The 20,459-nt window shown below is 38.5% G+C and overlaps 1 protein-coding gene across 1 annotated transcript; it reads right to left on the reverse strand.

Moving 5' to 3' along the window:
• Nucleotides 1–3,827: 3,827 nt before the first annotated feature.
• On the reverse strand, nt 3,828–19,319 carry LOC149533717 (uncharacterized). Its single transcript, XM_089807845.1, has 8 exons — nt 19,122–19,319; nt 13,344–18,971; nt 12,953–13,248; nt 12,694–12,841; nt 7,955–8,162; nt 7,520–7,858; nt 6,639–7,339; nt 3,828–5,015 (listed from the first exon to the last, which is right to left on the reverse strand). The coding sequence occupies exons 2-8, from the start codon at nt 18,708–18,710 to the stop codon at nt 4,239–4,241; spliced, it is 7,836 nt and encodes a 2,611-aa protein (XP_089663971.1). The 5' UTR covers nt 18,711–18,971; nt 19,122–19,319; the 3' UTR covers nt 3,828–4,238.
• Between the last annotated feature and the right edge of the window lie 1,140 nt (nt 19,320–20,459).

The raw sequence follows: 20,459 nt of genomic DNA on the forward strand, positions 1-20,459 counted from the left end.
CCTCAAGATGGATTTCCTTAGGAAAAAAATCTTGAATCATCTTCCTATCTTATAACATATACATCATTCTTAATTGTTACATCTGGAATATCAAGAACTTTTGATGTTGCTTAGAATAGTTGACCTTCCTGTCTTATAACTATGGAAATTGGTACTTGATTTCGTCTAATCTATGCAGATGGTATCCTTAGTCTATTGCTGAAAGCACAAAGAAATCAATTGTACCATAATGCCACAATAAAATTGCATCATTTCCACTCCCTGATGCACAATATGGTTCGAAAACGTTGCAAGCATCTACAAATATGCAGCAAAATAGCATGTCTCATAGAATCGGCAATTACATTTTTATGCAAACCAATACCCAAAATAACTTTCAGTTCAAAACAGAGTCAAAAATAGCAAGGACATGATCAAATAATGTCCTCCATTTCATTTTGGCCAAAAAAACATGTTTTATGTTCATTTTGCTATTTATTTGTATGAATATTTTAAATGTTTCAATGTCTCCAATAGGTAATTTCTAATGTAAAACTTTTCGTGCCATGATTTGAACAATAGCGTCCGATCTCCATAGATCCCCAAATTTTTAAGGATAAACTCCTCCATCTCTTTTCCATAAACATGCAGCCCCATTCCTTCTAAGACATTTTAGGTAAAAGCTTTACATAGATTTTCTTCAATGGAAAACTTTAAAAAAGGACGTCTCCCCAACCACACCCAATCATTGATATTTGGGTGCATATTTCTATTTTTGATTGGTGATCGATTTAACAAATTTAGATTTTATAGTTGCTACTCACAACTAATTCGCAACCCCCATCCCCTCAGTTGTGAGGTGTGGACTTCGTTTATTAACAATGACAAACTTCTAGATTGAACGTCTTGGCCATTTTCATTATTGTGGAAGTGACTCGTGCCAATTGTGGATTTGATCTACACCTATTGCTCTATACTTCGAAACTTGGACAATCTTTTTTTTTTTAAATGTTTCTTTCCTCTTCACATTTTTGTAATCTATTATGTTTGATTGATGATTAGCAACACACATGAAGAATTTGTTAATCGAGAAGTAATTTCCTCATAGATAATCATGCACGGAGTGCCCTAAGTGATATAATGTAGCAATAATGCTAGATATTAATTTCATCAATCTGTGTGTGGCATATCTAGATAAAGGTGAGAAGTCAAATGTTCCACACTTAGAATTGTTAGCTCAACCCACAAATTTGAATTACTTAGAATTATCTAGATAATTACTTAGAATTGTTAGGTCAACCCACAAATTTGAATCCAAAATTTTTTAAAGTTACAAATTTATTACCACACACTGTACAACCAATATAAAAATTATGTATCTAATCTTCAGTAGAAAATGAACAAATTAATAATCAAAATCAAATCCAAAAAATAAGAATAAATTAAGACAAATTACATACAAACCTAAACAATAAAACAGGTGTGGTATCCTTGGTCGACAGTGAAGCTTTTAAAATATTTAAAAACTCAAAATCATAACACAAAGACCTTACTCGCAACAAGTACTAATACGAACTTCTAGCACTTCAAAACGTAACCTTTAATTTTCTGGTTCTGGTCTTATTTATGGACTCTCAGTCTACACAATTCGTAACGTCCGGTGGATGAGAATTGATTTTAATAAGATTATGTAAAGGAATATGACCAAAATTGTAATTGCAGGAAGTGCTACCAATTTCACTAATTTTAGGTTCGCAAGTACTACAAAATGAGAATAAAGGATCTAAGACTATAAACATACGATAAGAAATATAATCCTCAAACGATGCAGGAATTGGGATAGGATCTTCATCCTTTACAAGGGCCGCCTAATTAGTGAGCATTAATATCTCAAATAAGCAGAGTCAACACAGATGTGTTAATGAAAATCCATCATCGATGCGACTTCCAGATGGTACAAAGAACGGCACATTTCATTATACATACCTTGGTTCTTAGAGCAACTCAATTGTTAATATACAAGCACAGAAGAATGCAGCACCACATGCTACCCACGAAATTGATGCCTTATGTCGAATACAATTTTATCCATGAACCGAAAATGACCGAAGACAAATCTTATAACCAGTTCGAAAGTCTATAGGGATCTCTCTACTCTGATTTACAACCATGCCAACTGCAAATAAATAGAAGCTTGCAATAACTGGTGCTTGAGGATTACGGAACCAAAATATTCAACCATTTACTCAACAGTAATTAAGAATAATAATATTGAATGCTTAGGCCCCATAGCTCTATTTGAAAGTAAAACTGTTTCTGAAACATATACATCAAATGGAATTTTTGGTCGCTTGCAATGGCAAATACATCCTGGCATAAATTTTACATTTTCTAGGTTCAAGTAATCTGATATCTTCCCAGGGAGCATGGATGCAACTTAAAAAATGGTTCGCCTCAAAGATACCAGAAGAAATGAGGGTAAGGCTACCATTTCAGGACAGGAGACTAACCAAAAAAAGTTTTACGAGAATAAATGATTCATTAGGAAAAGAATATATTATATGCAAGTGTTGTCACCATAATTGCACCTGGGGGGGCAGGAATGTGGCCCATATTCCTCTAATAGAGTTTCCTATTAACTAGGTTTGGCACTACCAAACAATAAAATAAATCTGGAACAATGTCCAGTTGCTGCTCTTGAAGTAACATCAAGAGCTGATAGAGAAGTATATCACTTTGTTCCAATTGATATTCTAGCAGTATATGCATTTTGAAAATATCTAAAATAACTCATATCCACGCTGCTACAAATCATACCCAAATTTGAACAGCGCAAAAATTCTAGATGCTATAAAGTTCTGGTTTCTAGTTTAATACCAGCTGGAAGCTGTCTAACTAAATGATATCAACATAACTGTGGTTGCAGTCTTAGATAGCCATCTAATTCTTTGGCTTGCTGTAGCTTTAACCAAATCAAATAGCGATGGCTCAAATTAGTAGTGATTGAAATTCCATATTTGGTACTCCTCGTCTCTAACAATTTTATTAACAGTATAGATCTTGAACTTTAAATTAACTTATCTGGGTATAATCATTAAATCAAGATGATACTGCTATACAGAATATCCATAGGCAAACATAAGCATTGGATATCTTGTTAAGTGCAGGGTATAGAACTACGTACCTAAGGATAACAGCCCAAAAACGAAAATGACAACGATAATCTGACAATCTGCAAAACTAAAGCATTTTTTGTTTCCGTGTATACACACGTTTGAGAGAACGTGCATATAATTTGTAATATTAGTCAATGGTAAATACCACTGACATTTTACCCCAAAGCTAACAATAAGTCCTGACATTAGTGTCATTAGAAGTCCAATTGGACAGGAAAAAAACCCAATAACTCACCCTTCAACAAAGGAACCATGACCGGTTGTACTTCAACAGTCAATTTTCTGGAATAATTTGTACTCAAAATATAAGGAATTTGAATAATATACAGAATGCATATTATAGTACAATTTTCAGAAAGATCTGAATGATACCATAACATTACCGGTCAGATTAAAGAGTTACAACAAGATCCCATTCAACAATTTCAGAACATATTTTCAGAGGAATAAGTGGCAATATCTGTTGAAATTCACAGACATATTCACCAAGATTACATATTTCAGATAAATTTGGAGTATTTTATCTTTATTTTAATTCTTGAGCTTGTGATAAATTTTTTTAAACCAGGGAAAATATCAGGCTAATAACATTACTAACTCTTAAAATACGACAGAACTCTTTAAAAATATACTCACATAGGCTGAAATAAAATTTGATCGCAAGAGAAACAATGCCATCATAATGCCTACTTGGTAGACCATTAAATAAGAGGCATAAAAAATAAAAATATGCCTCAAATGCTATCAATTGAGCCACAAAATGTAGGTAAACCTTTTACAAGTCAAAAAAAGGAATATTACTGGATCGAGTAGATTCTTTGGCCAAATACACTACACCGAACCTGAGAGACAATACACAGTATCACCCGATCACCATTCGAACAAATCCCATATGGCAATCCAACTTGATTCCAGAAAAATTAATTGAATAAAGAGCTTGCAAGATTCACAAATTGAATCTTCTAAAGCGAACTGTTTGGAGCTCTGGTGCAGCTGCATCTCTATACCTTGTAAAAAATGCACCCACTTGCTGACATTTTTGTATCTGGGCAGCTCGCGCAAGCTATTGCTCATTGATCAAGCTTACAGCAGTGTCACAGGTGTGCCTACATTGTTTGCAGATGATGGTGGTTTCACAACATAAATCTGCTTTACTTTTGAAGTTGTGAAATTTTTGTCACCTGGTATCTGGGATCTCCCTTGACTCCCTATTTTCCTGTGGCCTTGCACCGACCAATCATTTGCAATACTTGTCTTGTGTCCTGTATGCTGTTGGGTTGTTCCTCTCTGCTCTGAGTAACCAACTGGGTGGGGATACTGCCCTGATGTTGCCCGTGGAGAACCGCCCTGAGATTGGAAAGGATGACCCACCGTACGGCTTCCATGTAGAGAATGGTTACTTGACGTAACATTATTTGTTCCAACAGCTAAAACACTACTCTCACTGCTACTTCCAGTACTGCTAGATCGAGCAGACCTGGATGAACTCTTACCTTTTTGAGCTTTAACTGATGGTACAGAGTTGTAATTAGCATGGCTACCTGATAAATTGCGTGATGTCAGAACAGAGCAATTATTACTAGAAACTGAGTCTCCCAATCCAAGTTCATCCGGAAATTGTGCAGCTGCATCAACAGTCGAGAAAGGTCCACTGCCTGTTGGTTTAGAGGCAAGAACATGGTGAAATCTACTGCCAGACTCCATTGTGTGCGATGTGTGACTCAGTTGCGATGATAAGCCATCTGTTTGCTGCAATGGCATTGACAGGCCAACCATAGCCCCAGACATTGGCATGGTCTGAAATGTAGGAGTTCCAGGAACATGCGACCACTGAGTCTGCATTGGCAAGTCTGCAGCAGACTGTTGATCATCAGGAAATACAAAAAATGCATTAGCAGCTATAATATATAAAAGGACAACAAAAACCATACTAACCCGAAGCAAATACACCATGCTTGCAGCCATTAGCAAAATAGCTATTGTAAATACGTAATATGCAAAACTCATTTCAAGATCTTAAAAATGTATTTATCAAACCTTTTCCTAAGCCGTAAATATTGTAACAGCATAAAATAGTATTGTCTTCCTACAGATAATCTTGAATGTTAAAAGAAAAACAGGGGTGCAGCTACAATTTTTTCAACTGCCTCAAGTTTATCCATTTACTATCCCTCTGTAAAGCAGCCAATTTATAGTGATTACTTAACCAAGCACTGATCAATTCAGAGTTTCAGCTCGATGGATTTTGTATTTTGAATAACTAAAAAAGTTTAAATCACAGCTATGGAATTTAGTATTAGCCATTTTATCTTTGGCATTAATTTACACAACTAGACTCCACTTCTCATTATACATCCAGGCTTCTCGCCCTGTTAGTGTCAAAAACATGACAATGATTGTATTGAATTTTGACAATTAATAATGGTCAGCGGAATTTTTGAACATCGGGAGACAACTGAGAACGTGTAGAAGAATTGCAAACAAAATGTCACCAAACTAAGTAAATTTTGAAGTTTAAACTGATAAACATAAAAAGCATGGCAATGATTTTGATAACAATAACAATCGTTGGCAAAGATTTGGGGTCAAAGGGCAGACCCACAGTAGGGATTTGAGAGAGAGCCCCAACGAATCAAGTGGCATAGCCCCTAGTGGATCAAGGAGCAGTGCCCAGGGCCAGTGTCTCCATTGGAATGGACAGGCAGCACAAATAAGGCCTCCAAAACCTCAAAAACTTTCATTACAAATATCTTTTTTGCAAATTTGAAATTGATCACCTTTCTCTTGTTTTCAGTTAAACTTTCTAACCAAGGTCAAAAGAGACTACTTGCCATCCCCCATGACTCAACAAGGTCCTGGCATCAGTGGTGGTGCAATGGGGGCTCATTAGCCCCAACTTCCCCCATCCCAGAAAAGCGGGGATGGAGGGGGGGAGGGACGTCCCTGTTGAACAAGGGGTATTATTAGAAATCCAAGGTTCTAATTTTTGAACAATCATAGGCCCAGTGTTATGGCCTTAAGTTGCATTTTATGCATCATAAAAGTTTCCAATAACCACAAAATTTTACCTACATCCTTGAGACAGAAGAATTTAAAAAATATAACCATAACAACAATTTGGAGCCTATGTACACAATGAAATATCTTGAACCTCAAGATTAGATGCTCGGAATTTGAGAACACCAACATTACTTAACACTTGTACTAGGTCAATAGCTTGGTTTAATGGATGTTTATTAGAAAACCCGGTTACAACTACTCTCATGCTTAGAATCATTCAAAATGATTACTTAAAGTACAACCATCCACATTTATTATTGCAGAACCTCACCAAAAAACTGTTCTGATTGTATATCTAAAAGGATAAGCATTATCATTATGAAACACACAACAGAAAATGAAGATATGATGTTACAGGACAAACTAATACTTTCAAATTTTGAACACAATAAAAGATAAGTCAAATAAGCATTCATTAGTTACCTGGAATGAGGAAGATAGATTTATATCAAATAGGCCAAGAGATGGAACAATAGGCATATGCTGAACAGGAGTTGGCATGTTGGGGTTGCGTTGACCTGACATAATCCCCAGATTACTAATATCTCCTTCACTAGGGCCAACGCCAGAAGTAGATGCAGGTGTGTGTTTCCAGTCTGGTTGTTTGCCAGATGGAATATAAGCACTCATGAAACCTACCTGCCCAAACTGCCCAACAGCTGGAAAATGATTATACACAAACATCGGAGGGGGTCCTTGGATGCCTGGGATACCTACTGGGGGGTTGATGAATGGACCAGTAAAACCAGAAGGTGGAGCCCCATAGAAGGAGTCCACACCAGAATGGCATTGTTGCCATCCTCCAACAGGTCCTGCCCCCATACCTGAAATACCCTGCTCAACAGAAGTGTTAGACTTCTGGCCTTGAGATAGAGGGGTTGCTTCCTCATGCTGCCCATATGCAAATATCTGGCCACCCATCATTGGACCCATTTCAAAACAGGGGAAAGGTGGTGCACCAGGGAAATGGGAAAGAACTGGACCTGCAGAGTTTTGCCTACTTGCTACAGAGGGCCATAATGAAAGAGGAGATGGAGTTTCCACAGAAAGATCAGCTGGAAGTGCCACTGTCATGGAGTCTTCACCCCTTGCTTGAATCATTACAGGCCGCGTAGTAGATACTCCTGTTTCAGTTAAAAAAAATACACATTGGATTTAACTAAATACTGCTTTGCTGGCTTAGACTTGGAAAATAACCTTTCTAAGAGCAAACAAATATTTAAAAAAAGCTGCCAGCTTACAAGATCCTTTCATAGAAGAAAATTTACAGTTCAAATACAAAGAATGTTCAGAAAACTCTGTACCTACTGAAGATGCACCAACATCTGAATTCCCAAAGACTTTAGATTCAGCAACAGACATTGAGACGCCACCTAAGCCATTCCCCACAGAATCATCACTACTAATTGCAGCAACTGCAACTGCTGAGGCTGCTGCCTCAGCTTCAGCCTCAGGATCCACCATTTGCCTGCATCTGTCCTCCGCTTTGTTATAGAAATTTGTAGGCTCATCCTCTGGTGCTGAAAATGCACTCTCCATGGATCCATCTGGTCTACAAGTGACAGAAGGTCCAAGCCCAGTTGAAAGAGGTGTCATGATGGAGCAGCTACTATGTGGTAGTAATGTTGGGGAAGTGACCGCACCTTTAATTAAAAGCAATTACAATTAAGGAAGACACTCAAGCAGAAAAACATTTAAGTACAAAATCAAAAACTATAGACAAATCTAGCACTACCCACCAAATTGAATTTTTTCACCAGCAAGAAGTGAACTGAGAGGAACTGTTGATGACAAAGGTTTATCTTGTGCCAACCCTGAAATCACAGGCAATCCAGGCTCCAGAGCCATGCCACCACAATCACCCAAGGGCAACAGAGGAGCCCGCTTGGTTTCAAACGAAACAGGCTTCATGGCTTCTTCTAATTGAATCTGGGTGAAGCTCACAACCTGCCAAATAAATGGTATATCATCTTCTAGCAAGTTTTACAAGAGCTTAAAAGAAATTCATCAACTGCAAACTTACATCTATTATGTTTAAAAAAACTACTGTCAAAATGAATAAAACAATCCTATGCTTCTAATAATCACATAATGTGAGGCACTAGCATATAAACAGGTGAATAAGTAAGATCTTCATCAGTTCCTTTATTCCATAATAACAGGATTCTAATACAACCATGATAATAGACACATATTAGATCAATTACAAAAAAAGATGCATTAGTAGAATCTTCATAGGTTCCTTTAATCTGTAACACAATTCCTAACAAAGAAAACATAACCATGGTAATGCTGCACAATCATGCTATCTGGGTTTGCTTTCCTCTACCAAGCATTCTATTTATTACACTGCGAAGAGATAGGTGCTGCTATTGATGAGACTTTGTTTCCTTTCCTATTATAGAAGTTTGTTGCCAATGGTGGTCTGCAAGGAGGATTGCCTGAGGTACCAAGATCATGTCTGAGATATTTCAGCGATAATATGCTTCCTATTTGTGTGCCCTATTTGAGGGTGCTCTGATGTCTCAGAACAGTAAAGCGGTTCCAATTTGTGTGCCCCATTTGAGGTCAAACTGATCTCTCAGGACAGAAAAGAGTGTGAAGACATCCCTAACAGTCCCATTAACACCAAATTAATCACTAGAGTTCAGCTAAAAAATAAAGAATAAAGAGTTGGAAAACCCCAGAATATTGGTTACTGCATTATCCAATACATGTACAATGGTATCCATTAATACATGTACAATGGTTTCACTGCAAATAATTGAATATTATGGCATGTGTCCTACAAAATGTTGAACACTTCAATCTCTTCTCCCTTTCAAAGATAAAATAAACTAGTATAGATATCTTAAATAAATCTATCTCAAGAAATGCCAATAGATATCCAATACAAAATTATTAAAATTTAATTTACTACACCCATAACTATTTATATTTTCCTTATCTCTATTTTTTTCACTAACATAAGCTTTTTATTTTAAATTCTAAAAAAATTGGTGATTTATATTTCCAAAGATTATAATTTTAACAAATATTTTATGTGGTGTTTATTAAATTATTTTTAAAAGCATATTCTGTTTATAATAATAAAATTTACTCTGACGCATAGATGGTTGTCAAATTTAACCTAGAAAGATAAAAGTTAACATTAACACACTCACACCATCCCTCTCCAGTCTCCACCCTTTCTGCCGTTGTAGAATGCAAACAAATGGAGCTCTTGCCTATAGAAATACATGTCATGTGCTTCGAAAAATGGATCCTTATGAATAAGTAAGCTGCAACCTTGACATCTGTGACTGTAGTTGTGGTGCAATACCATAAGAGTGGATTCTTTATAGTTCAATTCAGCTTTGGTAATAAAATAAAATAAATCCCTACATCTGGGAAAAAGTTTGTCAATCTCCAAGACTAAAAAAAACAGTTGTTTCCAATTACCCTAAACCAATAAGATCACATCCTTGTAAAAACTAAATTTGATTGTTGAATTTTTTCTAAAGCTTAATAAACAAATTCTGATGCTTATTGGGTCATTCAACTGTCGTGGCAAGAGAACTAGTACAGTTCCCATAAAGGCATCTGCCATCCAAACATAAAATCTTATTTGTCAAAACAAGTCAACACATCAATAACTTAGCGCCTAGCATATCCTTCACCAAGGAGCTAGAGTCTGATAGTCAATTGCCTTTCCTTGATGTTCTCCTCATCAAAAAACCTGATGGCTCTCTGGGTCGTCGTGTATTTAGAAAGGCAACTCACACAGACTTGTACATTCATGCCTCCTCCCACCACCATCCCAGCCAAAAATTGGGCATTCTCAAGACCCTTGCTTTGAGAGCTTTTAGAATTTGTGATAATGATCACTTAAGCCTTGAGCTTGACCACCTCCGCAAAGTCTTTAAGCTCAATGGATATTCCCCTAAACAAATTTCCAGGGCTCTCAACCAAGCGAAGTCCGTCCACCATTCCCTCCCTGCTCCCAACCCATCCTGTCTCCCCCTAGTGCTCAATGCCTCTCTCCCCTTCGTTGAAGGCCTTTCCCACAAAATCTCCAAAATCCTAACCAAGAAAGGCCTACGTGTAGCCTTCAAACCCCTTGCCAAACTTAGAGACCTTGTTCCCCCCATCAAGGACTCTAGAGACACTTTTTACAACTCTGGGGTCTACAAAATGGTCTGCTCCTGTGGCACACCTTATATTGGCGAAACGGGCCTCTCATTCCACACTCGGATCAAAGAGCATGTCACCGACATTAGACACGATAGAGTGTGCAAATCAGCCTTAGCTGAGCACTCCTTCACGACCAAGCATCACATTTGCTTGGAAGACACTCAGGTGCTTGCCAAGGAAGATAACTTCTTTAAAAGAAAACTCAAAGAAGCAGTCGAGATCCACAAACACCCCATTAACCTTAATCGTGATGATGCTGGCTGCAAGGGACAGAGACCAACTTCACGCGGGTTGACCTTCCTCTTTCTCAACCCCCCCTTCCCTCCTGCTTGCTTGCCCCCCTTCTCCCCAGGTGGTCTCCCACTCCCTCTTTGTTCTTCTCGCCTGGTGCTCCAATTGGGTTTCTCCTCTCCGTCTGCCTTGTTGTTGGTGGTTGTTCCCCTTTGGGTCTCTTCTTTTCTCGTTGGTTCTTGCTTTTAGCTTGGCTCTCTTTGACCATGTGGAGTAGTCTTTTTAGGCGTCGAGGTCCTAATGGGCGCTGAGCAGCAGCCTTAGCTCCTAGGGGTACACTTCTCGCACACCACCTTTTGGTGGGCTTGGGGCATGGGTGTTCTCCTGGGGTCTTGGTCTCTTTTGTTTGTGTTCCCTTCTTGCTTGTTTCTTTCTTTTCATGTCCTCCTTGTCTCTTTTCCTCGTCTTTGTCCCTTTGTGGTGGTCCTATTTTTCAGCTTGGGTTTTCTTGTATATAGTGGCGTTCACATGCATATATGCAGTCTTATATATATTTATATATATATATCCACTCTTGCGCATTTATTTCCTATTTCTTACCTATTTTATTTAGTTTATTCTTTTACTTTCATAGATACTATATATATATATATATATATATATATATATATATATATATATATATATATATCCACTCCTGCACATATTTATTCCTCATTTATTTTTTATTTTTTAGTTGGTTTATTTATTTTTACTTTATATTGATTCTCGTATATATATATATTCACATACTCTTTCGCACACACTCATAGTTATATAATAATGCATTGTTTATATATATATATATATATATATATATATATATATATATATATATATATATATATATATGAATATGTGTGCATTTAAATATATTAATGTATAAATATGCATGTATTCTAATATATATGTGTATGGATGTATTTGAATATTAATATAATTACATACTATACATATATATATATATATATATATATATATATATATATATATATTCGACCCTTTCAATATTTAAACACACACATTGGCACATAAAAAAAAAATTTTACACACTCCTATTGGTTTGGCCTCTCTTGTATACATTTTGTCGCATAGTTATTAGCTAGAGCGTAATTTCTTCCTCGACCATTGCTTGTCTCTTGCTTATGTATTTCTGATTGTTCTCTTCTTTTTATTCTCGTCATATTGAGTCCTAGTAAAAAATTTTGAGGCACACTCTTAGTCATTTCATATTTTGTGGTTCCTCTATATTCTTATTTCTTCCCGTGTCTTTTCTCATCATTCTTCCCTTTATTCTTTTGTCGCCTTTATTTATCTTCTAATCTGTCCTCGGGAGTGTTCCCTTATTGGCCCCCTTGTCCTTCTGTCCATTCCGCCCCCCCCCCCCCCCCCCCCTTTTTAATGTTTCTTTTATTTATATTTATATTTTATTTATTTTCTTTCTTCAACCTAGGAGTGTGTGCTATCTTTCTTGGCCTATTCCCTTTATATCTTTCTTGAGTCATCCATTATCTGCAATATACTATATTTTTTGTGCTTCTCTTGCTCTTCATCCTGATGATGGATCACGTAGTGTGATTCAAAACGTTGATGGTAAAAATCTTAACACAATCGAATCCAAAAACATACCAGTACAATATAATGGATTGTGGAAATTTGTTCTCTTTAAAACAAGTCAAGTTAAATAATACTGCCAAACTTTCCTGCCACAGTGGTTGAGAGAATTTATAATAGGACAAAGTCAAAAAGATTATGATTGCTCATTAATGCCTAGCCTTCAAGTGTCTATAGAGTTGAAATACCAAAACCACAACCAAATAAACAAATTTCTATCTTGTACCTTCTCCCCTATTTTATCATAAATGATTTTATTAGTAACTGTAGAGACTCGAAATACATGCCGCTTTTTTACATTAAGGAAAAACAATGGGCAAAATAATACATTATAGCATCTACAATCTATGCAATGATCATGATAAACAATTTAAGTAGCTGAATGCCCAAGCTAGCAATTTCACTATGGAGAGATAAAAACCTGCTGGCTGTTCCTTGTACTACCCCATGCTCCCACGCCTGTGCTACTAATACCTTCCTGTCCTGGGCTCTGATTCTCAAATCTCAAACTCTTTCCTACATCTGTGTCAATGTGTGAAACAGAAGGCATGGAATTTGATTGAATGGGCCTGCCAAAAGAAGTTTATAGCATTTTACTATTGTATTTCATTCCTGAGTTAATATGGAACTGAAAGATATGCTCAAAGAAAACTTAAAATATAGAAAACATTTCCACTGACTTCAAAGATATTGATCTTCTATCATTAGATCCCTCAGTATTCCCCGCTGGTGTACCAATGGGGGCCAGCTGCTGAGGAGGTCCTGCCGAAGTGACAAGAGCAGCAGATGAACCAACACTTGGAAGATTCTTCCCATCAATTTGGGCACTATCTACAGCAATGGTGGAGGGCATCATGGAATTTCGCTTTTCTCCTCCTGATGATGTGGCAACTCTTTGAGAATTTGCTAAAGTTCCATCCACCTGGGAGGTTGATTTAGAAGGAGTTCTATACCTCCGAGCAGCTTGATCCTTTGGCTTCATTGAGATGAAAAATAATAATGAAAACTGAACAACAGAAAACTCATGAAGAAAAAGGGAAAAGAATCAATACAATTAGCTGTATCACTTACCTTCAAGTCCTTTGATTTAGCTTTCATTTCCTTATCTCTTTGTTCACGTATCTGGCGTCTGGTCTTTACCTCAATGAAATCATCCTCGTCACTTGGAGTCTCAATACCAGGCTGCTTAAAAATTTGTACAACACCACTTTGTAAAGGAACATCATCTGCCACTTCAGATTTTTCATTTCTTTTAAGGATCCCCTCAGTTGAATGAGAGCCCATAACTCCAGGCATCCGTAATCCACTTCTCTGAGGCAATTTGCCACCTGGCATTCTCTCAACTCTCTCTTCATGAAAAACAGAGGTAAAACTAGTCCCATAGCCTGTCTTTGCACTACTTTCTGACTTCATCAACTTCTCAGCACTCAACCCCAGATCCTTCTTAGCCCCCCGATCCATTGAAGTTCGGGGCTTGTCCTCTTTTCTAGCAAGGTTATTTGGATCCACTATTTCAGGATGCCTTCTATCAACTGTCACTCGGAATTCATTTCTTTGGATATTCCTACGACCTTGTTTATGGGGCCTTCTAGCATCTGGAACAGACCACATACCCTCTGATGAATTTGTCGATGCTCTTAATCCAATTGTCCTCACTCCATGCATAGTTCTATTTCCCCTGCCTCGACCACCTGTTTGCAATCCACCAGACAAGGATTGAACTAAACTACCTTCGTTTTGAGCTTGCTCTGGAAAATTAGCAAAAGGCTTGTAAATTCTGTTAACCGGAATTTCAATTTCAGATGCATATTTAGAAGATTTTATATGTCCATTGTCAATAAACAAGGCAGAAGTGCTATGATATTGTCCAGCATGAGGTTTGACAGTCGAAACAGATTTGAAATGTTTATTTGGTACAAAATGATCTTTATCCATGTTGCCTCTGCTTTCTTCTGAAGGTTTCTCTTCTGCAGATGCACACTGATTGGCACATGATCTCAAGCCTGTTGCTATGAATTCTGTCTGATTTTGAATAGAAGATTCTAAAATATGTTGCGCAGACAATGGCATCGCAGGTTGCCCCAAGGAATAATGTGCTGAAACACTGGGATGAACATAAGGCATGGATGGCTGAGACAATGTCAGGAGCCCTTGCGATATTGGAGCTGGGTACCTGAGCTGGCCAAACTGGAGCATAGGAGCTTGTGGGGGAGGGATCTGTGTCAATGATGGAGAAACCTGAGGATGCAAGTGTAGAGGCATTTGTATGGATCCAATTTGAATTGCAGGAACTGTAGCTGGTAATATTGAAGTACCAGGAAATAATCCAAACTGCAATTTGAAGGGCAACTCTGTCTGACTGGGGAGGGCAGAAATTGGCGGCAATATTGGTGAACTTAGAGATGTAGTAGTTGATGATATGTTTGAGTGGGCTAAGGTCACAGGAGTTGATGAAAACGGTTGCTCTGTTGGCTGAGCCAGACATTGCAGGTTACTCTGAATATCTGACTGTATTTGTAAAGATTCTGGAGAGGCTAACCCAGAAGTCCCTTCAATTACAGATTGCTGAACACTAGGCTGCTGTGGTAATGGTAGTTGAACTTTGTCAGAGCCCTCTCTATCATCAGCTGAGCCCTTCAATAGTACCCCAGGTGCTTTAATCTCCTGCATTTCACGTTTGTTGTCTTCTGCCACCACCACTGAGTTTTGATTTTCAAGTGAGGATTCCTGATACTCACTCCTGTCAGGCTTCCCTTGTAACTCGCTTACATCTTCATTTCCATCCTGTAAAGTTCTCCCTTCTAAATTATTGAGAAGGGTCTCTTCCATTTCAACTCCTTCATTAAAAACAACTCTTTCATTAAAAAGAAATTGATTGTTCTTGAGCTCTGTTTTCTGTTGTTCCACATGCAAATCATCATAATCGTATTTCTTCTGTTGATTTTCTTCCTCTACCTCAAATGTCCCATTATCTTCCTCCTCCAAATGCTCTTCTTCATACTCCTCTTCCTCGGAAAAGTCATCATCATCCTCAAAAACCCATTCCTCGTGTCTTTCTTGCCCAGCGGATTTTGAAGGGGAAAATGCATATTCATCACACTCATCTGTCCTCAATGCTTCAGCAGATATAACATTGCCCACTGTATCATCTAGATTAGTCAATGCTGGCATCTCTGCTTCATTTTGCTGAAAAATAGGAATCCCTGCCTCTTCCAACGTACAATGTGAAACATGGTCAGGAGAGCCAGGCAGACTAGAAACAGACTGGGTGTCACATCCCATCATATTCTTTACTTCATACTGATTTCCAGAGCCATGCTCATAGTGTGATACCTGCACCTCCAATGGCTCATTATTAACAGCACCATCTTGTTCTGAACTCAATTCCACTTTGCTTCCTACATCATAGGATGAAAGACCCCTTCTAGTTCCCTCCTCCAATATTGCAGAGGAGAGAGGTTTCTCAAGTCCATTCTTATATAAACCCTTTTGCAGTGCTGCCACTGAAGGAGGTGGAAGAACTCGTGGTTGTCTAAAATGGCGTGACCGTCCCACAGTAAACTCATCTGTTTCTGAGCTGTGTGCATAAGAAACAGCACATGAATTTCGAATATGTTCTCGACCTTGCCATGTATCAGATTTCTCCTGCTCCCATGTGTTGTCAACATACCCATCAGTTGTATTTTCGAAGACTTCATTATCTGCATTAGATCTTCTCTGATTATTCCTGTAAGTCATGTTATCATTTACGAGAATTGTTTCTGACCTCTCCATGTTGGGAAGACCCTTAATTGAGCTGGTCCTGGAACTTTCAAATAAATTTCTGCGAGGAAGTCCTCTTCCACCATTCAGTGGTTCCCATCTTGAGCTCTGATAACTGTTATTCTGATCCACTGCAATACTTTGAGGAACAAAATGTGAACCATTTCCATTTTCAGTGGGCTCTCTTCTCCAAGAATTTGAAGATTTTGTCATATCTGAAGCCAATGAGTTTGCATCCCGTAAAACTTGAGGCCGCAACCCCGTGTCAAATGATCTACTCATACTTGAACTCTCTGAAGATGCAGAGCTTGTGATACGATCAATTTTTCTTTCTTCATCTTCCCACTCTCCTGTATCTACTCGCCGAATATCTCTATCCTTCACAGATCTCACAATGTGTAGTCTTCCATCATCAGTTGTTGACATATCTTCTTCTTTTTTACTTTCTGCCTGCCTCTTTGCAATTCTTTCCTCCAACTCTAGCAACTTGCGTCTGGCAGCTTCTTTTCTTCTCTCCTCCTCCAAAGTAATTCTTTTCTTCTCCTCTTCCCTAGCCCTCCTCTCTTCCTCTAATCTTCTAGCAGCCTCCAATGCTGCTTGTTCCTCCCTCCAAGCAGCTTCCCTCACCTCTTCTTCAAGCCTCCTTTGACGCTCTTCTTCTTCCCTAGCTTGGCGTTGCCTCTCTTCTTCTTCTTTCCGAGCAAGCTCCTGGGCTCTCTCTTGTTCCTCAATCATCCTTTGCCTCTCCTGCTCCTGCATCTTTTGAACCCTCTCAAGCTCAGCTTCAAAGGATGCTCGGATTGGGTCATAAAAATCAGCTTGCTTAGAATCATCTTTTCTCCTCCTAGAAACCTTGATTTCTGTGCCAAGCCCCCCAACAAATGGATCTCTAAGTTCAAATCCTGGAATATTGCCAAAGTCTTTCATAAAGGGATCCTCTGAATATGGTTTGCCATAACTGGTAAAAGAGCGCTTATCACGGCCAAAATTCAATATTGGGTCATTAACAGGCATCCCTCTGCTTCCTGTAGAAAATGAAACTCTGTTCCATGAATTATTTTGTGTATCGCTTTGAAAACTTTTATTTCTGCCAAAAGCATCTCCATACCTACCAGTTGCAAAGCTTTGCTCACCACCTTTCCAAAGAAAACCATCCCTTCCATGGTTTCCAACCTGTCTGTCCTGACTGTACACACCATCTCTGCTGTAATTGTCTCTCAAACCTGGATTCCAACTACTGTTGTCTTTTGCAAAAGAATCTCTGCCTACCAAATTTTCCTGAGCATTATCAACCTCCCAATTTTGTCCATTAGTCCTCCCATAAGGGCCTCTCATTAATTTCATTTCTACATCATGGTTCCTGTCAATTATGTTGTCTCTGTTGAAAGTGGAAGACCTAGAAAAGCCCCTCTCCCTATCAAATCCCATGTCATTGCTAAAGTTCCCTTCTTTTCGTAAAGAAGAGTTTCTCCTGAAGCTCATGTCCCTATCATTTCCACCTTGCCACACTTCCCTTCCATTAAAATCAGCTCTAAAACTACCTTTGTCATAATGTGAAAAGGCAGTAACATCACGACCCTCCCTAATAGAGCCTGGCCCCAGAAAAGAGCCACTTTTCTGAAATGATCCAGGTGTGTATCCCATGTCATCAATGTTGTGAAAGTCATTCTTTGTAAAGTCTCGTTCACTTCTCCCAGTGTCACGCTCATCATCTGCCCAATTGGATGTGTGATCAAGCCTGACAAGTGGCGGAGGTCCAGATGAATAACCTTCCGGCTTCTGCAAATGCTGTCCAGGCAACCCCTTTGATCTGTTGTTACCCCGATAATGCAAACTTTCTTCCAAAGAACCTTGTTGTTTAGACCTCACCTGAGGGCGCATTGGTGGAGGAGAAGCCTGGTTCTCAGGACCTTCTTGGAGACGTTCTTGCTTCTGTTGGGCTGATATCCCATCCAGAACTACTTGTTGTGAGAGCTGCTGAAGCTTGATCTTTTGCTCTTTTAAATCTTCCTGATTTCTCTTTTGCTTCTGTTGTGCATCCTTCTGTTTCTGCTGGGGAATGGTTACATGTGGTACAGCTGCTTGAAGGGATGGGAAATCTTCACCCCTAAGCATTACAGGGAGGGCAGGTGCCTGAGCGGACATCATTACCGACCCACCACTTTTAGCTCTCGCAGCTGGAGGTGTGTAAACACCCGGCCTAACCACTGAATCGGATAAAGATCCTACAGCATTTCCAGGTGGATACACTGGTTTAACAGCTGGTGCAGAGCTTGTTCCCCATGTAGAACCTGGACCTGGTACGGCAGATTTCCCAGGCAATCCATCTGCAACCTGTTCTCCATCACTAGTATTTGTCGGCATAGCCGGTTTAATCCAACCAACCGGTGCTGTGCTCGTTGTCACCACCCCAGTCTGAGCAACCGTATCAGCACCCCCGTGCTCCCTACGCAGAGATGGCAAGTTCAAGGGGGGTGGAACCGTAAGCTTGGAACCTTTAGGCCCCGCGGCCCCCTGAGTCGTTCTAGACCTCGACAAAACCAGCATTCCTCCATGCCCCCCGCCGGGCCTCGATCGCCCACCTCCAGGATGTCCCATCCCCGAACCGCCCTGCTGCCCATAGGATTTATTCAGATTCACCGACACAAACTTGTTCCCGATACCCGAACTCCCCATGTCAAACCCTAACCCTAACTTTAATTCTGTCCTTCTGCCTCTGTTTATGTTTCTCTCTATCTTCAGCTGATCTTCCCCACTGCATCAGCACAGACGAGGCTGGCCCCTCGGACCAGCCTTCAAACCCAAACCCCTAGATGATTCGGATTCCTTCAAAACTCTAAAATTTCAAATTTTACACAGCTCTCATGCAAAACAAACCCTAGACGGGAGAGTTAAGCTGCCCTCCGACGACGATCTTCAGAAACTCGAAAAAGCACCCTAGATTTTCCGATCCGGTAAACAAATTAAAACCAAATACAACAATTACCTAAGGTAACTTCAAAAAAATCGCTCAAGTACCAAAACAATCTTTGGACATGAACACCCAATGACGTCTATGACATTTTTGATGTGTTTAGTATTGCTTACCTCAAATCCAATGCCGTTTACTGATTTAGCTTTGCCGATCCACTGGCGACTGTAAACGAAAGGCGTTAAGTATAGTTTGCGTTTAATGATATATTGTTTAGTTCAGTGTCCTGAGAAATGGCCGCCCTTACTAGAGCTCGGCAGCCATGGAATGAAGAAAGTCTCCAAATCAAGGGTTTGGAAGATCATAAGAAACCCAGTAAAATAGAAATATATATATATATATATATATCGAAAGTGATATTTTTGCGTTTTCGAAGTTTTATTAGAAGGGGTAAAAAGAGATGTTTTTTTTTCCATAAACCCCTCTTTCGCTTCCTCTTTTGTTTTCTAGGGGTCCTGCTAAACATTGCAAAAGTATTGATTATCTTCTTGGAAATAGGTTCGTTGTTTCTTCTATTTTTTTCAATTTATTTATTTTTTAGGTAATTAATGTAGAAAAAAAAAATTGATGATGATGATGGTGATGACAATGATGATTATAATAGTGATATTCATGTTCATGTCGATGATGATTGATTAATTAAATGTTATTAATTGTCTTTATTATTAAGACAAATTATTCATGAAAAAATTAATGTTGTCTAAAAGTATAGTGACATGTATGATTTTAAAATAAAGTTGAAACAAACTTATAAAGATGAGTAATAAGAGCTAAAGTTAAACCATCTTAGGTATAAGTATGAGTGTTGTTTAAACATCTAATTGAATTTGTAGATTAGCATATCAAAATTGTAATTTAATATTAAATTATAATTGTCAAGATAGTCCTTGATAAGTAGGATATATTTTCCACATCAAGTCAAATGGTGATATTGCTATGAGGATTCAATTGTATAGTTTTTTAGTCAAACTCATTAACCAATGTTCATGAGTCGAACCACTACTCATGAAACATGAGTCGGTGAGTTTGACTCAAAAAGCTACATTGTTGAATTGTGATAGCAATATAACAACAAAATAGTTCTCATCAAATAAAATGTTGCATCAACTATTTTTTTATCCTTTTTAATATGACTGACCTCTCAAGGGATAAGTAGCAGATGTGCACCGCCAAGAATGTTTACAACTCTATCACCTCGAGTTATGCATACCTTTTGCTTTAACTAACATCAATATTGAGATTATTCAACCCATTTGTTACCTTTATCAAAAAATTCCACTAAATGTATCAAGAAATATCTCATTCTTTCATGACTTTTGAAAAATCCTTGTCTTCTTTTAGGAAATATTATTGGGAGTTTCAATAAATAAATTCAAGAGAGAGAAGTCTAAGTTCAACTCTAAGCATCAAGGTGATTGCACCTAAATTAAAGGCCTAAGGTGAACCCCTATATT

The sequence above is a fragment of the Cupressus sempervirens genome, chromosome 10, assembly GCF_028749045.1.
Source record: "Cupressus sempervirens isolate cs-2001-9-10 chromosome 10, ASM2874904v1, whole genome shotgun sequence".
Classification (NCBI taxonomy): domain Eukaryota; kingdom Viridiplantae; phylum Streptophyta; class Pinopsida; order Cupressales; family Cupressaceae; genus Cupressus; species Cupressus sempervirens.